The sequence below is a fragment of the Bos indicus x Bos taurus genome, chromosome 5 (assembly GCF_003369695.1).
Source record: "Bos indicus x Bos taurus breed Angus x Brahman F1 hybrid chromosome 5, Bos_hybrid_MaternalHap_v2.0, whole genome shotgun sequence".
In the NCBI taxonomy this organism is placed as follows: Eukaryota; Metazoa; Chordata; class Mammalia; order Artiodactyla; family Bovidae; genus Bos; species Bos indicus x Bos taurus.
The window spans coordinates 83,284,737-83,304,022 of NC_040080.1; the positions used below are offsets into that span (position 1 = coordinate 83,284,737).

The following is a 19,286-nucleotide window of genomic DNA, read 5'->3' on the forward strand; positions in this document are numbered from 1 at the left end:
GGCACAGCAGCCATAACACAGCCACTCTCCTGACTCACGTAGCAGAAGTAGCAGCAGCCACAACGTAACCATAATGCAGCAGTAATATAGCCATGGCTTAACCTCATATAACCATGATGCCACTCCAATGTAGCCCCAATGCCATAGCAGCTACGGCTTTTGTGGTGAAACTGACGGGCTTATAGCACAAAGCAGCTTGTGACCAAGGAAGTATCTCGTGGTGCGCATGCGCAGTGCTGTATGTGATCTCAGCTGTTACATAATTATTTACAAAACGTGCGGTGAGAGAGCCTGACCAGGCCATCTTGGATAATTTGCTATCTCCTCACAGTATCAGACACGACTGAAGTGACTTAGCAGCAGTAGCACAGTATCAAAATCAGAGAAATACAATCAAAGGAATGTCATTTCACTCCTGAAAATATATGCATGGAATGAAATCTAGTGGTGTGTTTAGAGACAACAAAAAAAAAGAAAAAACCTTAATCAAGATTGGTTTAGTGTTACAAAACTCATAAAAGGAATTCATAAGATTAAAATAATCATATGATCATTACTAGATCTGCATAATTTTTTAATAAAAAGTATACATTTTCTAAGTTTCAGAAAACTATAAGTTTATCAGCCAAGAAGAACCTGTGGCAAATGTTCCTAATGGTGAAACTTTACAAATATTCCCTTTAAAATCCAGGGAAAAAAGGCTATCATCATCATTTCTATTCAACATTCAACAAGGTTTATATCTTACTTTAAGACAAAAAAAAAAGGGGGGGAAAGAAAAAGATTAAAAAGAAAGGAAAAAATATTATAAGGATTGAAGAAGGGAAAAGAATAACAGCCATAATTCACAATGATATAAATGGATATCAGATCCATGACCCATGAATCTACCCATAGAAAGAGGCCCAAGTGATTTTGGACAAAGTTTATATAAAATTCAATGGAGTCTTATAAATAAGGCTGCTAGAGCAATTGGGCCATTGGACATTCATAGACAAAACAAATAAGCACAAATCTTATAGAAAAACATTATCTTCAAGAACTATGGTGAGGCAAAGAGTTCTTAAACTTGATGTCAAAACTACAACCCATAAAAGGAGATATTGATAGACTAAATAGATTTTACTCTATGAAAGACTGTGTTAAGAGAATAAAGATATGAGCTACAGTGACAGAAAACATCAAATTACAACTAGCATCTAGAAAGATAAAGAATTCTCAAGACTCAGTGTTAAAAAAAATAAAAAAAAAAACAATAATCCAGTTTTATACACAAAGATACAGACAGTTCACCAAAGATAGATATGCAAGTGCAAATAAACATGAAAAAATGATCAAAATCTTTTCCTAAAACATCACTATACACCAGTCAGAATGGCTGAAGTCAAAAAATAAAGACAACTCTAAACACTGATAAGAATGTGGAGGAAATACATTACAACTACTTTTCTACTGAAAATGTAAAATGGTAGAGCCACTCTGGAAAATCATTTGGTAGTTTCTTAATAAAACTAAACATTCAACTACCATATGACCCAGAAATTTCACTCCTGAGGATTTATCCCAGAGAAATGAGGCTTAAAATGAAGACACAAAACTGTATATGAATGTTTATAGTGTATTCATAATGGTTCAAAACCTGAAGCAACCCAGATGTATTTCAATAAGTGAATGTTTAAATAAATTATGGCACACTGATATCATAAAATAAAATTTAAAAAAAGGAAAAAATATTATAAGGATTGAAGAAGGGAAAAGAGTAACAGCCATAATTCACAATGATATAAATGCCCACAGGTAAATTATGAGATTAATTAATGAATCAGGTGTCTATATTTAAAATCAATAATCCAAATAATTTATTATATTTCTATCAATCAACATCATACACCAATATACTAATAAAAGAGGTAAATGAAAGTTGGGCACAATAAACTCTGAAAGAAAATAATACATATTACTAAAAAAATATTTTAAAAGACCTTCATAAATAGATAATTGTTTCATAATGACTTAACATACTGGTCTAAAATTTTATAGGAGATCATAGGTCCAAGAATAGCCACAAACTCTTGAAGAAAATTAGATGGAGTATATACTCTATGAATTATGATGATTTATTATAGAACTATATAATTTGAATTTATGGAATTGGTAGATGAACTAAATAAAAAGTATTGATTAATGAAACAGCAGGATGTTTGCACATGCCAGTGCAAACAGAAATTTTATATGTGGCATCGCAGATTCTAAGGAAAGGTACAGCAGAGTCTAGGAAACTAATCAAACTAATCAAAACATGATCTCAGGAAACTGGATATCCACACAGAAAAGAATCTTATAAAACTGGATCCTTATTTGATACCATATCAAAAAACCTCAAATAGTATAGAGATTTAAATGTGGAAGGACAAATTTTTAAATCCTTATAAGAAAACAGAATAATACATTCAGATTTTACACTACAGAATACTTAGAAAGCTATAATTTCATTACTAAGACATAAAATTTCTAACTCTAAAATTATAAATTCAGCTATAGTATACTTTTTCATACAAATACAACAATAATCACTAAGGAACTAATCATTAATAGATATTTACAATACATATAATCCAAAAACGGTTTGGTATCAAGAAGTTATAAAGAACACTAAAAGGCATAAGAAAATGAAAAGTACTACAGCAGAAAAACAGGCAACTTTTTTCATTTATTTCATTCCTCTCAGAAAAGATATATAAATGGCTAGTAAATATATAAAAAGATGTCCAGACTCATTAGTGACCAGGGAACTAAAAATTACTACTGTAATGAAATATATTAAATTTAGATTGGCAAAAATGAGAAATTTGAAGATTCTTGTATTGATAAGAATATAATCAAAAGAAATGCTTATACACTATTGATAAAAAATGAAAATTGGTACCACTTTGGAAAATAATTTGGTATATTTTATAAAGTTGAACATGAGCACATTTAATGACATGAAATTCTAATCTTAGGAATATACCTTAGGGTCTTATAATAAAGTTTCTAATAGAAAAAAGCTGAAATCAGCCCAAATATTCACTGACAGAATAAAGATATGTGAACCGTGATTGAAATATTCTGTAACAGTGAAAATGCATGAACTAAAGCTCAAAAATAAGCATAATCAAGCAGATTCTTTTAAGAATACATACATGTGCCATAAAACTATTTTTCAAAAAAATGGAAAGAACTGGCACATAGAACATTTATGCAACTGATTATTTCTTGGGGAAATGCAAGGGATAGAATAAGGACTTAGCACAGGCCATAGAACAGTACTGCTAAATTTCTAATTCTTAAATCTAATTCATAAATCTGATAGTGGATTCATGTCCATTCATTTTATTTTTCTTGTTTTAAATTTGCATATAAGTTATTATGTACTATTTTGTATGATCAAATGATACATAATAAAATACTTTAAATATGTCAAGCTTTGCACAGCACTTGATGTTTAGTAATTGTTATATAAATAGTAGTTCCTATTATTCTTTAAAGCTTATAGAAGCAAAAATCAAATAATAGTGACACTATAATCATTAATCAAGACAACTAAACAAAATGATTAATATGTAAATTAAAAGATAATCTAAACATCATCCTAAATAATTCAGTAAACAATTATATAAGCTATATTTACAAAATAACTTACCTAATGTGTCACATTTCTCTCTAGCTCCACAAATGTCTTCCCTTGAAACAAAAGATTTTGAAGCATTTTTAGAAAATATTTTTGCAACAAGCCAAAGCAAAGACAAAAAAGCTTTAATTTTGACATATCTATTGCCCTAAACTGACTTTAAGATCTAGTTCTCTCAAGCTCTCAATAAGTTTAAACCTAGAGTAATGCACCATTTTTGCATACCAATAAGCAAATAGGTACAGTATAAAGGTGACTGCTATAAACAGCTGGAGCTTAATCATTTTCAATGAAAAGCCTTCTCAATGTATTTTTCACCTCTCTGCCTTTACCTTTGCAGTAGTATATGTAATACTCTTTTCTTGATGTTTCAACATCATTATGAAGTAAAGCTATTATTCTCTGCTGCAAAATAATGATGTTCTCAAATGTTACCAAGTTGCTTAAACTTTTTGCTTCTGCATTACTCAGTCTCTAACCATTCAATATGACAATTCTCTAGTCTCTTTCCCCATGGTCTCCTCTTAGAGCCCTTTTCTTCCCTCCCATTTTAATATGTTATCTCTAGCCATAACATAGGGCATTAGAATACAGTGTATAAATGTGAGCAATTCTGCTTTACTTTGGAAAACAGATAAAGCACATGGACTATGTCAGTTGTTTTACATTGACTAAAGGTTTTCATTTCAGGGTTCTAGAAAGTCAACATTTCTCTGAGTCTAATCTTCAAGCAAAAGATTTTTTTCCCCTTTGGCCAACCAACCAAGCAAAACAAACTACAAACCTGGGATTCTTAAACCATGACGGATGCTGAAACAACAGTGTGAATTAACAATGTACTTGTAAAATAATCATTTTTATAATAATAGCAGCTGTTTTTCATATAAATAAATAGGGTTGAGAAAAAAGCCTAGCAAAAGCAGCCCAGTAATTAAGATACACACTGAGCAACAAAACACAGAGCAGATAGGTTTTTTTAAAAGTATAAGGAGTCCAAAAAAAATTCAGAGGCTTTCTTTTCCAAGCGATTGGAAGGTCAAATAGGGAAGAAACAAAATGCGTTCACAGTTCCATAACTATGTTAATTTTCAAATAATTTTCCTAATTCTGTTATTCTGTCATTAACATACTAAGGAAATCATTTTGTTTAGGTCAAGCCATTACTTAGCAACCTAATGCTGCTAATTTCCTAAGGAATCAGGCCAGTGTTCTGGTCTGAAAGAAACAGAAGAATGCTTTCATTCAAGGGTATCTTTCATAATACAAGTTCTCATAGAACACTACTATGTACTACTGATATAACAAGAAGTATCAGTGATCATGCAGGAGAGAAAGGGTAAACAATTTCATTGGAAGGGTTATTTCTAGAACTGTACCTTGTGATAAGAACAGCAGTATCATGGTGGGATGGGTGGGCATCGTCAAGAACATTTTGAGTTTGTTGCCATAAACAGAAGTTGCGTAATGTGGTAGCTGCATTAAAACTGATGACTGGTCCTTCCTACACACACAAAAAATCAGCAATTTAATATTACATCAAAACATTCATGCCCTCTCCCTTCCAAACTTGTCAGTGTTTATGCAGTTCATTAAATAGCATTTTTATAGGCAAATGAAGAAGTCACTTCATTGCTCCCTCATGCCTCAAACATATTTTAGCAATCCTTAAAACGTTGTGATGAAAACAGAATTGAATTAGATGCTTCTCAATGTAAGCATCCAATATTTCGGATCAAAAAACTAACTTCTAAAATTTATATTTTAAATCTAACAGTAGAATTATAAAAAGTGAATATCTGATTGTTATCAACCTTAACTTTTTAAATTGTTTATTACTTTCTGTGACTTCCTCTGTTCTCATTTCATTTCCATCATGATGGAAAAAGTCAACCTCATTCCTTTCTGAATCAAGATTTTTAACATGTATTTTTCAATTATCCCATTTCATGATCTACATACATATATTCCTGCTAAGAGCTTACTACAACTAGGAATATTAGTTTTAGAACTGTTTCTTACCTGCTCATCATGAATTATAACTAATTTTACAATTACTATGTTTATAAGATTTCCAATACTTGAGTCCTTGTAGATTGCTGCAACCTGCAAGGAAAAAGTATAAGATTTGATGCCTAAAATCAATGTTTTTTTCTCAAAAGGAAATTAAAACCAATCTGACATCATCAATTCTCCAATTCATTTGCACACTGGAATCTCCTAGGGAGCTTTTCATAAACCTTAAAGCTCAGGCCACATTCCCCCTTATCAATTAAATCAGAATCTCTAGGGTTGAGACACAGGCATCAGTATCTTTTAAAACTCCCTGGCATTTTTCTGATTCCAATGTGAAGCCAAGTTTGAGAAACAGTATCCTTAATCTTCTTACTGAGATTAATCCATTGATCAGCAGCGTCCATATCACCTAGAGCTGATTAGAAATACAAACTCTCCACAGGTATACACGACCTGTGGTGGATTCATTTTGATATTTGGCAAAACTAATACAATTATGTAAAGTTTAAAAATAAAATAAAATTTAAAAAATAAATTAATTAATTAAAAAAAAAAAAAAAGAAATACAAACTCTCAGGCCCATCTGGACAAGTGAGCCAGAAACTTTAGTTTAATAAGATCTCCAAGGCATCTGAATATGAATTGTGGCTTGGAAATACTGTTCTAGATGATTCAGCAAAAAATTGTGTCACAATCCACAATTTATGTGACCAAAATACTCCATAAAAATAAACACATAAATTTTACCTATTCTTTGGTAGTTTTACCTAATCTTTCTTGCCATGACTGGGTATTTTCAATTCTGAATATGCTTATGGTTTTTAATTGCTTAGCACCATTAGAATCCATGGAGACAAATTCATCAAGAATCACAAAGAGTCATCAGTTCAGTTCAGTCACTCAGTCATGTCCAACTCTTTGTGACCCCATGGACTGCAGCACACCAGGCTTCCCTGTATATCACCAACTCCTGGAGCTTCCTCAAACTCATGTCCATCAAGTCAGCAAAGAGCCGCAGAAGAAGTCATAGGTCACAATCTGGTCTTCCACTCTCCAAAATTGGAGAATGCAATTCTACAAAGGACTCTGCATGGGCTCAGTTTGTGACTCATAGTGAAAGTGTTGTACAATTCACCAATTAATATCCTCCTCTTACAGCTACCATGGAGGTTGCCAGATAGCAAGAGTGTATTCCATGACCAACGCCTCTGCCTAGGATTTCTGTAGAGATACACCTTTCTGGAGCTGGGCCACCCATGACATGAAAATTGCTTCTGAATGTGGATCACCATCTCCTGGACCACTGCCCAAACCAAGACAGCAATTCCTTCAGGAAGTGCTACTTCTTTCATTTATTTAATTAATATTCAGCAAATATTCCTTCCTTTATTGGTTACAGACACAGAGACAGGGAAGAGAAGATGGTCCCTGACCTTGTGGAGCTTACAGTTTACTAAAAGAACCAGTAGTGGAGCCCTGATGCTATCAGCCAAAGTTGCTTCAACATAATGAATAACATGAGAACCATCAGAACCAGGCCCAAAAGCATCTCTGGAAATGCTGACCCTGTAGGTCAGCATGAACTTAAATAAAGTTTCTAGCATTTTTCCTATTGTTTTAGCTGTACAACCACAAACACAGATTGACCATCTTTACCTGTAGAGATGTCTTTTGTTCTAGTATTTTTTGGCAAGAGTGATGGTCACCCCAGTGGAGTTAAGAGTTCAGTTAAACAGAGACAGGCAGATGACTGGCAATTGCATGCTGATTGGCTAGTATTGCAGTATTGCTCACTTTAAAATGGCAGCTGTGGAAAAATCTATGGCTGAACTAATATATAGAGAGTTACATGGAAAATGAGCATCTATTGTAAAAAACAAAGTATACCCATACGTGTGCCTTCTGAGTTATCCTCTGATCATGTGAGATTAAAAGTAGATGTTTCCCTAAGTCAAACTAGAAGGTAAACAAAGCACCTCAAAGGTAAGCACAAAGGCTCTTTTAATGAAAGCCAACTGAGAAGACTTGTCACTGGCCAGCATGCATTCCTGGTCCTCCAGAGATAAAAGCTTAGGCATTGTGAAGTATCTAAATGGCTAATTTCTCTCTATGCATTGCCTGAAATGTGCTGCCTACAAATGACAATCTGGATATGTAATATAAACTATAAAATAACCACAAAAATGTTTTCAGTTTCAGAAGAAAACAGATGTGGCACCTTGATTGACAAGTGACCAAGCAACCAGCTAGAATTTAGAAACACATTCCCAGTGTTCTGACACTATGTTTTTAAATATATTACTTCAGCAAAATTTCTTTTAAAATTTAACTTTAGGAAAAAAAATAATTCAAGTAATTATGTAAGATGGGCAATGTTATGAAGCAGAGTCCTTTTAATTCCAATTTTAACTGCCACTTGTTGATAACACCTAATTACCAGGCTGCTATAAAGATTAAATAAGATGGTGTACAAAAAGCATTTAGATCACTAGAAAAATAGTGCTGATGAACCTATTTTCAGGGCAGGAATAGAGACACGGACATAGAGAAGGGACTTGTGGACATGGGCGGCGGGGAGGGGAATGAAGAGGGGAGGGTGAGACAAATTAAGAGAGCAGCACTGACACACATCCACTTCGTGTAAAACAGATAGTGAGTGGCCAGTTGCTGTCTGGCACAAGGAGCTCAGCTCAATGCTCTGTGATGACCTAGAGGCGCAGGAGGGAGTGATGGGAGGGAGGTTCAAGAGGGAGGGGATATATATATACACATATAGCCCATTCACTCCATTGTACAGCAGAAACCAACAAAACATCATAAAGCAATTATACTCCAATTAAAAACAAACAAACAAAAGCAACAACAATAAAAAATAAAGAACACTAGTTATTTTAAAGAAAAGCATTTAGATCAGGGTCTGGGTCACAGTGATCAATGACAGCTATTATTACTACATTCAGAAGAAAAGGCATATGTTACATATAATGTTTATTCTAGTTCATGTGTTTCAAATTAGTTATCATAGAATGGCAAATTGAAAGCAAAGGATACAAAAGCTTCACAGTTTTATCTCTTTCAATATTTATTAACTATCTACTGGCTTACCTAATACCATTAAAAATTCAGTCTTCCAGGGGTAAAAGACACAGATGGTTCGGTTTAAATAATTATTCATATCTACCCCCAAAAAAATCCTCAGGATGGTATTTTGCTTTTACACTAAAATGCCATATTTCTATATACACGTTCGAGTGTAAAACAGATAAGCTAGTGTGAAGATGCTGTACAGCATAGAGAGTTCAGTTCAGTGCTCTGAGACAGCCCAGAAGAGTGGGATGGTGGGGGCTGGGAGGGAGGCTTTAGAGGGAGGGCATGTATGTATACAGATAGCTGGTTCACACTGTTGCACAACAGAAACTAACACAACAGTGTAAAGCAAATACACGCCAATAAAAATTAATTAATTACAATTAAATGGTATGTCTCTTCAAGGTCATTTTGCTTATTTAATTGTAGACACTTCTTACTGTTTTATGTATTGGCCTTTATAATCTATGTGCTCACACTCTATACATATATATTTTTTACAGTTTTTGGATATTTAGAGGTGCTTTCATTGAATAACTGTTCAATTAAGCTGAATGGTGAATCAGGCAGGTAAATGATCAGGCCTACTTGTTACTTCAGAAGCTTTTCTAATTATCATGACAACATGCTTCTCTTATCCCTAAAACTGCCACCCCATAATAGGCCACCATAATGATAGGGTATCATGTTTGCAACTTCCTCATAAATACATAACTAGAAATAATATTTATTGAATATTTACTGTGTGTCAGATGTGATCTAAGTTTTAAATGTATTAATTCGTTTAATAATTCTCACAACAAATTTTATGAGCTGGAAACTATTGTGTCCATTTTACGTATAAGAAAATTAAGGTACAGAGAAATTCATAACACACTCAAGGTTAGGTGGCTGGAAGCAGCGGAGTAATTTCCACCCGAGGTAGTCTAGCTTCAGCTCTGACTACTTTGTCTGATCTTATGAAATTTCAGCACTCTATCCTAAGTACTTCCTAAATAGCTCTTGGCACAAATGTTATTTTAGACCCTGATGTGATTCATGCCCTACCCCCTGACACCGTCCTGCTACAGTTACTTGACCATGGCCTCAGAAGTCTTACACAGACAGGAGACCTAGATTTCCGTTCTGGCTCTTACTAGTTACAAGCCAGTTATCCAGCTCTGGAAATAGATTTATCTACTTTTTGCCTCAATTCCCCCCACCACAGTGAGCACCAAGCACCCTTGGTCACAATGCCCTGGTGTATTGGATTAGTATTCACCAGAAGCTGTTGGGAAAAGGGTGTGAGAACATTTGTTTTAAAGAAAAAAATTATTCCACAGTTGGAGAAAAGTTGAGCAAAAAGATATCTTCAGGGATATCTTGGAGTAGATTAACTCTAAGGATAACTCTTCATGGAGTCTTGACTAGGCTAAGTCTTGACTAGCCTAGAATAGTTTTGACATGCATAAATATTAAATGTACAAGAGAGGTATTTATTATATGCAGCATCTCACTCAACTGTCTGGCCAAATTCTCTTTTCCCCTCCATGAACAAGCCACAGGACTAGTATCCCACCCCAGAGACTATACTGTAGAAAACACTAGATCAGATTTCTAATGTATCTTTTCTGTTCTATAAAACCATGTAATATTATTATATACAACTGTAATCACTCCATTTTAGAGTACTATGCATTAGGACTTTCATTGATCCAATTAAAATGTGTTCAGTCCTTTATTCTGTAAGTGTTTTTTTTTCCCCTGGCATATAGAATTCATATTGCTTTATAGGACTCATAAAATAGTAAACATTGCTTCATAGATAATTAGCAAAAGGAAAAGAAATGCTATAAATTGTTTAAATATTTTAAGAAAATCTCAGGCAACATACAGTTCATGCAAAGCACGAAGCAAATTATATCTCTATTAACGGACCACTATTTTGAAACACAGCTTCAGCAAATGTTCATATATGGCACGTTTAGAGATCATCTTTTTTTTTTAAGCCATTTAAAAAAATTAAGAACTGACATATATCAGTGTATTAATTTTAGGTATTCAATGATTTGATATGTGTGTGTGTGTATTGCAAATGACCACTACAATAAGTTTAGTTAACATCCATTACCATATATAGTTGTAATTTTTTTTTCTAATAGGACTTTTTAGATCTACTCTCTTAGCAACTTTCAAATACAAAATACAGTATTGCTAACTACAGTCACCACCTGTACATTACATTCCCCAGGAGTAATTTATCTTATAACTGGATATTTGTACCTTCTGACCACCTTCACCTTTGAAGTTATCTATAAAAAAAAACTGATTTTAGCAAAGTGAAGAGATTTTGTTACATAGATCCTTACTCATCAGAAAGATGTTATTGTTTTTAAGTTAGAAAATGAAATTCCACATATATCCAAAGAAAATATATGCAAAGAATTAAGAACAGGTAGAGCACTGAGTTGAAGGAAAAGGTAACATAAAATGGTTAAATGTGATGTACGAAAGCAAATCATGAGTTTTTATTCTAATATTGTTGAAAATTTTCCCCATCCTAAATAACATCAGTAAAGACAACTCAAAGAATTGAAAGCAATGATATTAAGTCAATGTAATGTAGGTGAAACTTTCTAGTTGATAAATGCCTCTAATAGCAACTGTGTTTTTAAAAATAGGGCTAATTCCTGACAAATGATGCTCTTGAGATTTACATTATTAAATCTGTAACAAGGTAAATATTATCAAATCAAACTTTGTAAACAAAAGTATGGAGGCTTCTGACAATATTTCCAAGGTTTATTAAACAGAAAGTCATTGCATATCAAAATAAATCTGCTGAAAAAAGTATAATTTTCCTAATTTAAATACTATTTAATAGTTTAATAATGAATTTAAATTGACATTTTAACCTGATCAGTCAGTTCAATTCAGTTGCTCAGTCGTGTCCGACTCTTTGCAACCCCATGAATTGCAGCATGCCAGGCCTCCCTGTCCATCACCAACTCCCAGAGTTCACTCAGACTCATGTCCATTGAGTCAGTGATGCCATCCAGCCATCTCATCCTCTGTCGTCCCCTTCTCCTCCTGCCCCCAATCCCTCCCAGCATCAGAGTCTTTTCCAATGAGTCAACTCTTCGCATGAGGTGGCCAAAATACTGGAGTTTCAGCTTTAGCATCAGTCCTTCCAAAGAACACCCAGGACTGATCTCCTTTAGAATGGACTGGTTGGATCTCCTTACAGTCCAAGGGACTCTCAAGAGTCTTCTCCAACACCACAGTTCAAAAGCATCAATTCTTTGGCACTCAGCTTTCTTCACAGTCCAATTCTCACATCCATACATGACCACTGGAAAAACCATAGGCTTGACTAGACAGACCTTTGTTGGCAAAGTAATGTCTCTGCTTTTGAATATGCTATCTAGGTTGGTCATAACTTTCCTTCCAAGGAGTAAGCATCTTTTAGTTTCATGGCTGCAGTCACCATCTGCAGTGATTTTGGAGCCCCAGAAAATAAAGTCTGATACTGTTTCCACTGTTTCCCCATCTATTTCCCATGATAATATCACCCAAATTCTCTAAGGAAAAATTTTAGAGTAGCGAAAAACTGAACATCTCTGCTCATTTAACACACACTGATTTCATTAAGTACACTATACACCACAAATGCATTTTTCCCAGCTAATTTTAATGTTATTTCTAGAAACTCTTTGAATAGAGATCACTAAGTTATTTTTACAACATGAGTAAAGCACTCTAAAAGGTGAATTAAATCACACATTATTTCTATATTCACTGCACTCAGATATTGTTAAACTGTTGAAAGAAAAGGAAAAGTTTGAGAAGACAGCAGAATTGTTTACTTTGTATGGGATGAGTAAGGGTAGATAATCACCTCTCTAAAGTATGTATACAATCCATCTGCTCAGTGCTGAAAGCATTTGGCACTCTCCCCCACTATATCTGGAGCTCAACACAAAATCTCTTTCATCACTTTGAACTTTTCTCTAAATGACTCTCAATCATATTCCAGGTGTAAATCACATGCTTTTGTCTTTTCCCTAAATTACTATGACCAAAAAATATTATCAATACGCCAAGTGTGTCAGAATAAATACAGTTAATGTCTCTTTAAAAATTAGGACATACACAAAATTTGAATGGCTTCTTCAACTGGCAACATTTGGGGACAGTTTTGGGGAGACAGCATTCCTCTTACTTCTTTAGAGCAATCTGGAAATGGACTTCACAAGTGCAGATAAAACAAGCTGGATTATATTTGACGAGTCTCTATGTAGTATGACCAACTGTCCCTGTCTGCTCATGACTGAGGGATTTCCAGGGATATAAGACTTTTAATACTAAAACTAAGAAATTCCCAAGCAAAACAAGTCTGTTGACTCTTTCTCCACATTTCTTTTTACCTTTAATATGGTTTACATCTACAAACATAGCTATAGCCATTATTGTTAACTAATAAAATAACAATGCATGTCCAAAATCATAAAGTCTGCTGACTTTCCTATATCCTTATTTAAACATTTAATGAAAGAAAAAAGGATAGAGAAAACAAAAAACCCAGGTAATCTGAAGTCATCTGAAATTAGACCTCTGAAGAGGAAAAAGTATGTATAAAACCAAAACTACCTCAAAAGGGAGATATATCCTTCTAAATTTTTCCTCCTGTAGTCCATGGGGTTCCAAAAGAGTTGGACATGACTTAGTAACTAAACAAAAACAACATCTATATTTGGAATATCCCCCTGTTCCTCAACTGTGGCAGTATTTCCCTATGAATGAAAGCTAAACACAAACTAACTGACAGCATCTATGAACATTTCATCTTAACTGAAACGGGCTCTCCTAATGTAATTAAACATCTAGGGAATGGTACGTGCACGCACTGGTCTGCGGTTTCAAGCGATCTCAGAACAGATTTACTTTTCATGATGGCAGAAGGTTGACTTTGTTATTGATGAACTCTGGTTTTAAAACCCCCATGGACAACTTCACAAGGTACATCACAATATCCTCTAATTGATACTGTGATTATAATGATTTTAATCATAAAATACACATGACAAAACTTTTCTGAGGATGGTACCATCACCAAAACTGTATATAGCTATTCAAAAATTACTCTTGTGTTCCTTTACCTCTTAGAGTCAGTATTTCCAAAGCACTGATAAGGGAGTTGTCATTTAACATCAAAACCTGCTGTACTTAAAAAATCTAGTATTTTTCTTGAGTATCTCTATCACCTTCCCAATTTTATTAATAAATATCTTCTTCAACCATATAAAATTCCCAAGTTTAACCCACACTATTCCAGGCTTCAGCAATACATGAACCGTGAACTTCCAGATGTTCAAGCTGGTTTTAGAAGAGGCAGAGGAACCAGAGATCAAATTGCCTACATCTGCTGGATCATTGAAAAAGCAAGAGAGTTCCAGAAAAACATCTATTTCTGCTTTATTGACTACACCAAAGCCTTTGACTGTGTGGATCACAAGAAACTGTAGAAAATTCTGAAAGAGATGGGAATACCAGACCACCTGACCTGCCTCTTGAGAAATCTGTATGCAGGTCAGGAAGCAACAGTTAGAACTGGACATGGAACAACAGACTGGTTCCAAATAGGAAAAGGAGTACGTCAAGGCTGTATATTGTCACCCTGCTTATTTAACTTGTATGCAGAGTACATCATGAGAAACGCTGGGCTGGATGAAGCACAAGCTGGAATCAAGATTGCTGGGAGAAATATCAATAACCTCAGACATGCATGTGAAACCACCCTTATGGCAGAAAGTGAAGAGGAACTAAAAAGCCTCTTGATGAAAGTGAAAGAGGAGAGTGAAAAAGTTGGCTTAAAGCTCAACATTCAGAAAATGAAGATCATGGCATCTGGTCCCATTACTTCATGGGAAACAGATGGGGAAACAATGGAAACAGTGTCAGACTTTAATTTTGGGGGCTCCAAAATCACTGCAGATAGTAACTGCAGCCATGAAATTAAAAGACACTCCTTGGAAGGAAAGTTATGACCAACCTAGATAGCATATTCAAAAGCAGAGACATTACTTTGCCAACAAAGGTCCGTCTAGTCAAGGCTATGGTTTTTCCAGTGGTCATGTATGGATGCGAGAGTTGGACTGTGAAGAAAGCTGAGTGCCGAAGAGTTGATGCTTTTGAACTGTGGTGTTGGAGAAGACTCTTGAGAGTCCCTTGGACTGCAAGGAGATCCAACCAGTCCATTCTGAAGGAGATCAGTCCTGGGTGTTCTTTGGAAGGACTGATGCTAAAGCTGAAACTCCAGTATTTTGGCCACCTCATGCGAAGAGTTGACTCATTGGAAAAGACTCTGATGCTGGGAGGGATTGGGGGCAGGAGAAGAAGGGGACGACAGAGGATGAGATGGCTGGATGGCATCACTGACTCAATGGACCTGAGTCTGAGTGAACTCTGGGTGTTGGTGATGGATAGGGAAGCCTGGCATACTGCGATTCATGGGGTTGCAAAGAGTCAGACACGACTGAGCGACTGAACTGAACTGAACTGATTCCATATAAATGATATAATTTCCTATATATCAATCAACATCCTCCATGTCAGTGTTCTCATTAGAAGCCCTTCACAATGAGCATGCCATACCAGTATCTAAATAATTACACATCTAGATAATTATACACATCTAGATCGTTACTTTGGATTCAGAGGTTAAAAAGTAATCAGGATAAATCTGTATGTAGAGCTGTGTTGTCACTTTAAAAATTCAATTCAAGTAAATAAAATACATCTACACTGCACAAATTTCAAAGCGTCATTTTAGATTATATGTTTGTTTCCCATTATAATGTCACTTATTCTGAAAAAAATATTACCTTAATCATTTATCTACTTATTCTTTTACTAACTATTGAGTGCTCATTTCATAACAGATACTTTGTTTAGACACAGAAGCAATGTATTCCTAGCACGTATAAGAATTTAAGATAAAATGCTATATGTAAGGAAAATACCAAGGTCTTAGGGTCTTTTCAGTCACAATGAAGTTGATTGGAGAGTTCTTGCTAAGTGAAATTTATAATAGATGTGTCCAGGTGCCATCATTTCAGCCAAGCAGCCCTGAATTCCCTCCCTGTGAATATGAGATATGATCCAATACCCTGAATTTGTATAAATAGAGGAAACTATAAATTTCATCAGCTAAACCAAGATACTCCTGAGCATGAAAGAGCTGCTTTTAGCAATTACTTCAAAAGAACAGGACTTAATCCAGGAATGTCCCAGACAGTAGGTACAGGTGTGTATATATGTATGTGCATTCGTCCCTCAGTTGTGTCTGACTCTTCATGACCCCATGGACAAGCCCACCAGGCTCCTCTGTCCATGGAATTCTCCAGGCAAGAATACTGGAGTGGGGAGCCATTCCCTTCTCCAGGGGATCTTCTCCAAGAGATTTTTCCCACCCGGAAACCAAACCTGGGTCTCCTGCACTGGAGGCAGACTCTTCACCATCTGAGCCACCAGGGAAGCCCAAACATATGTAATGTATGCCTATGTACTTTTATGTATATAGAGTGCTACACTAACACAGAACTGGTGCTCTTCACTAGCCCTAGAAATCTATTCATATGCCACCACCACTGCTCAGCAGAGACGTTAACATCAGATCAAAAGTTCTTAGAGCTACTGTGATCTTATTGTTCGTTGTTGTTCAGTCACTAAATGACAGACTCTGTCTGACTGACTCTTGTGTCTGACTCTGCAACCCCATGGACTAGAGCACACCAGGCTTCCCTGTCCTTCACTCTCTCCCTGAATTTGCTCAAACTCATGCCTGTTGAGTCCATGATGCCATCCAACCATCTCATCTTCTGTCACTCTCTTTTCCTCTGGCCCTCAATTTTTCTCAGCATCAGGGTCTTTTCCAACAAGTTGCCTCTTCACATCAGGTGGCCAAAGTATTGGAGCTTCAGCTTCAGCATCAGTCCTTCTAATGAATATTCAGGGTTAATTTCCTTTAGGATTAAGTGGTTTGATCTCCTTGCTGTCCAAGGGACTCAAGAGTCTTCTCCAGCACCACAATTTGAAAGCATCAATTCTTCAGCACTCGGCCTACTTTACGGTCCAACTCTCACATCCATACATGACTACTGAAAAACCATAGCTATGACTTCATGGACTTTTGTTAACAAAGTGATAAAAAGATTAAAAAGTCTCTGCTTTTTAATACACTGTCTGGGTCTGTCATAGTTTTTCTTCCAAGGAGCAAATGTCTTTTAATTTCAAGGCCGCAGTCACCATCCAACGATTTTCGAGTTCAAGAAAATAAAATCTGTCACTGTTTCTATTTTTCCCCTACTATTTGCCATGAAGTGATGGGATCGAATGGCACGATCTTAAGATTCCTCTTACATTCCAAGTTTGTTAAAGCCCTATTATTAATAGAGCTCCTTTTATTACCATAAATACCTTTATAACTTAAAATATGTGTCCCAATTTGATTTGGTGAATGCAGTAGTAATAAAATTAGTATTCCCTCCTTCTATACAGAAACAAGATTAAAACTTCAGATTCAAAGGGCAAAAGATCAATTTTGTCACTAGGGGGCAGAAGTCATTCACATGATGAAGTCAAGATTGAAGCACTTTCTGTTAAGTGATTTGTTTAAAAGGTTTTTAGATTCTTTAAAAAATTGTCCAAGTAACAGAATGGAACACTTGCTATATACATCTATATATTTAAATTTCATTCAGATATTTTGGCTTAAATGTAAACAATTTGCTTACATCTAAAGTTTGGGGAAATTTTTAATTAAATGTGAAAAAATATTATGTAAAACATTTTAGAAAATATAAAGGACCTGTTAAGTTTACTTACAATTGACATCAGAGTTAGTACATAGTGCTGCAAGTTCTGTCCGTGATGATGAACCATTTTAGAGTCAGCTGTAACCATAACTTCCACGTATCTTGGATATGATAAAAAACGTTTTTTCCTGGAATGCAATTGACTTCTTTCATCTTCCAAAGATATATTTTTTGAAGTGTATCCTAAAACTCTTTCCTCCTTTATATTGAGATTTTCATTCACGTCGCTGTAGTTATGAAAGGGTAAAGTAGTTTTCTTTATTTCACTTTCTGGTGGGGGAAAAATATAATAATGTAGAGTCATTAAATTGGATGTGACTCAAAATACTGCACAGAATAGAAGGGCCAAAAATATTTAATATTTTTACATCTGCTTCCAATATGAAATATAAGGGCAAAAAATTTATTTTAAAGTCTTACACCACATTAGCATAAGCATTACTATTACTCATAGTAATATAATGTTCACATTTTCATATATTGCAGTAACAAAACCATATATAAGTCTTACTTTAACAGCCATGACTATTAAAAATGTGTATTAACCACTGGGGAGAAAATAAAAACAAACCAGGGAGAACTTAGGCTTTTTTCAGTAGGTAAATTGGGTCCTCAAGCCACTGACTGCATCTAATCTCATTACAGAGAAATTATATTTTATAGGATAAAGCTTCATAAAGCACAGAAAACAAATATATTTTTTTGTTATGCAACATCTAAAGAGCATCAAAAGAAAATGAATCCATATGGCAATAGATGGCTTTTCAAACCCAGAAATTCAAATGTTGATATAAATTTTGTAATACTTGATTATATAAAATACCTGATTACTTTGATAATGTTTGTTTATATATAAATACAGCATTAAAACTGCTAAAACATTAGGGATTATTATGGCAACCACTTTAAGTCCTTCTATAAAAGTCACTTCTAAATTCATGATTATTTGTGCCAATGGAAAAAATTTCATAGGCAGCTTGAGTGTTTGTTCTATTTCCTTCTCCTTCAATTTGTTCCTCTACTCTCTTTCTTATTTTTCTCTGCTAATTTTTCTGATAATTGTTTGGTGAAAATATTTAGAACAGGAAAGTAGATCAAAGCAAACAGGTAAGAAGAAATCAAAAGTCCTGGATAGTTCATAAGTCAAATCATCAATACTACAACAATCAAGATTTAGTTGTATTACAAGGATTAGACAGAATATAAACCTGTATTACAAAAATAATTCATTTCCCTTAAAATTAGTAGCAACTCTATGGTTGTAAAAAATGAAACTAAAGTCCTTGAACAATGTTTCTACAGATGAACTGCTTTTCCTAATTTCTAAAACTATCCTGCCTTTTAATATTACTACACTGTTAAGTTTTAAAATATAGCTCAGTGGGAGACTATGGGCATCTGACAAACTGAACATAGATTCCTAACATTTTGTCTTGCCATATTTTTCCTAAGGTGAGTCAACCACCAAAATGTGCTGTGCTGTGCTAAGTCGCTATGGTCATATCTGCAAGGCTCCTTTGTCCATGGGATTCTCCAGGCAAGAATTCTGTAGTGGATTGCCATACCCTTCTCCAGGGGATCTTCCCAACCCAGAGACTGAAACTGCATCACTTATGTCTCCTGCGTTAGCAGGCAAGATCTTTACCACTGGTGCCACCAGG

At 34.9% G+C, this 19,286-nt stretch overlaps 1 protein-coding gene across 2 annotated transcripts in view; it reads right to left on the minus strand.

The window, feature by feature from the left end:
- Positions 1–19,286, minus strand: part of ADAMTS20 (ADAM metallopeptidase with thrombospondin type 1 motif 20) — a 217,418-nt gene that overhangs the window by 150,801 nt on the left and 47,331 nt on the right. For both annotated transcript variants that reach the window (XM_027542621.1, XM_027542620.1), the window contains exons 4-7: positions 17,636–17,895; positions 5,690–5,773; positions 5,047–5,171; positions 3,683–3,723 (exon numbers count right to left, since the gene is read on the minus strand). In XM_027542621.1, the coding sequence (XP_027398422.1) occupies positions 3,683–3,723; positions 5,047–5,171; positions 5,690–5,773; positions 17,636–17,895 (510 nt within the window). The remainder of the gene's footprint in view (positions 1–3,682; positions 3,724–5,046; positions 5,172–5,689; positions 5,774–17,635; positions 17,896–19,286) is intronic.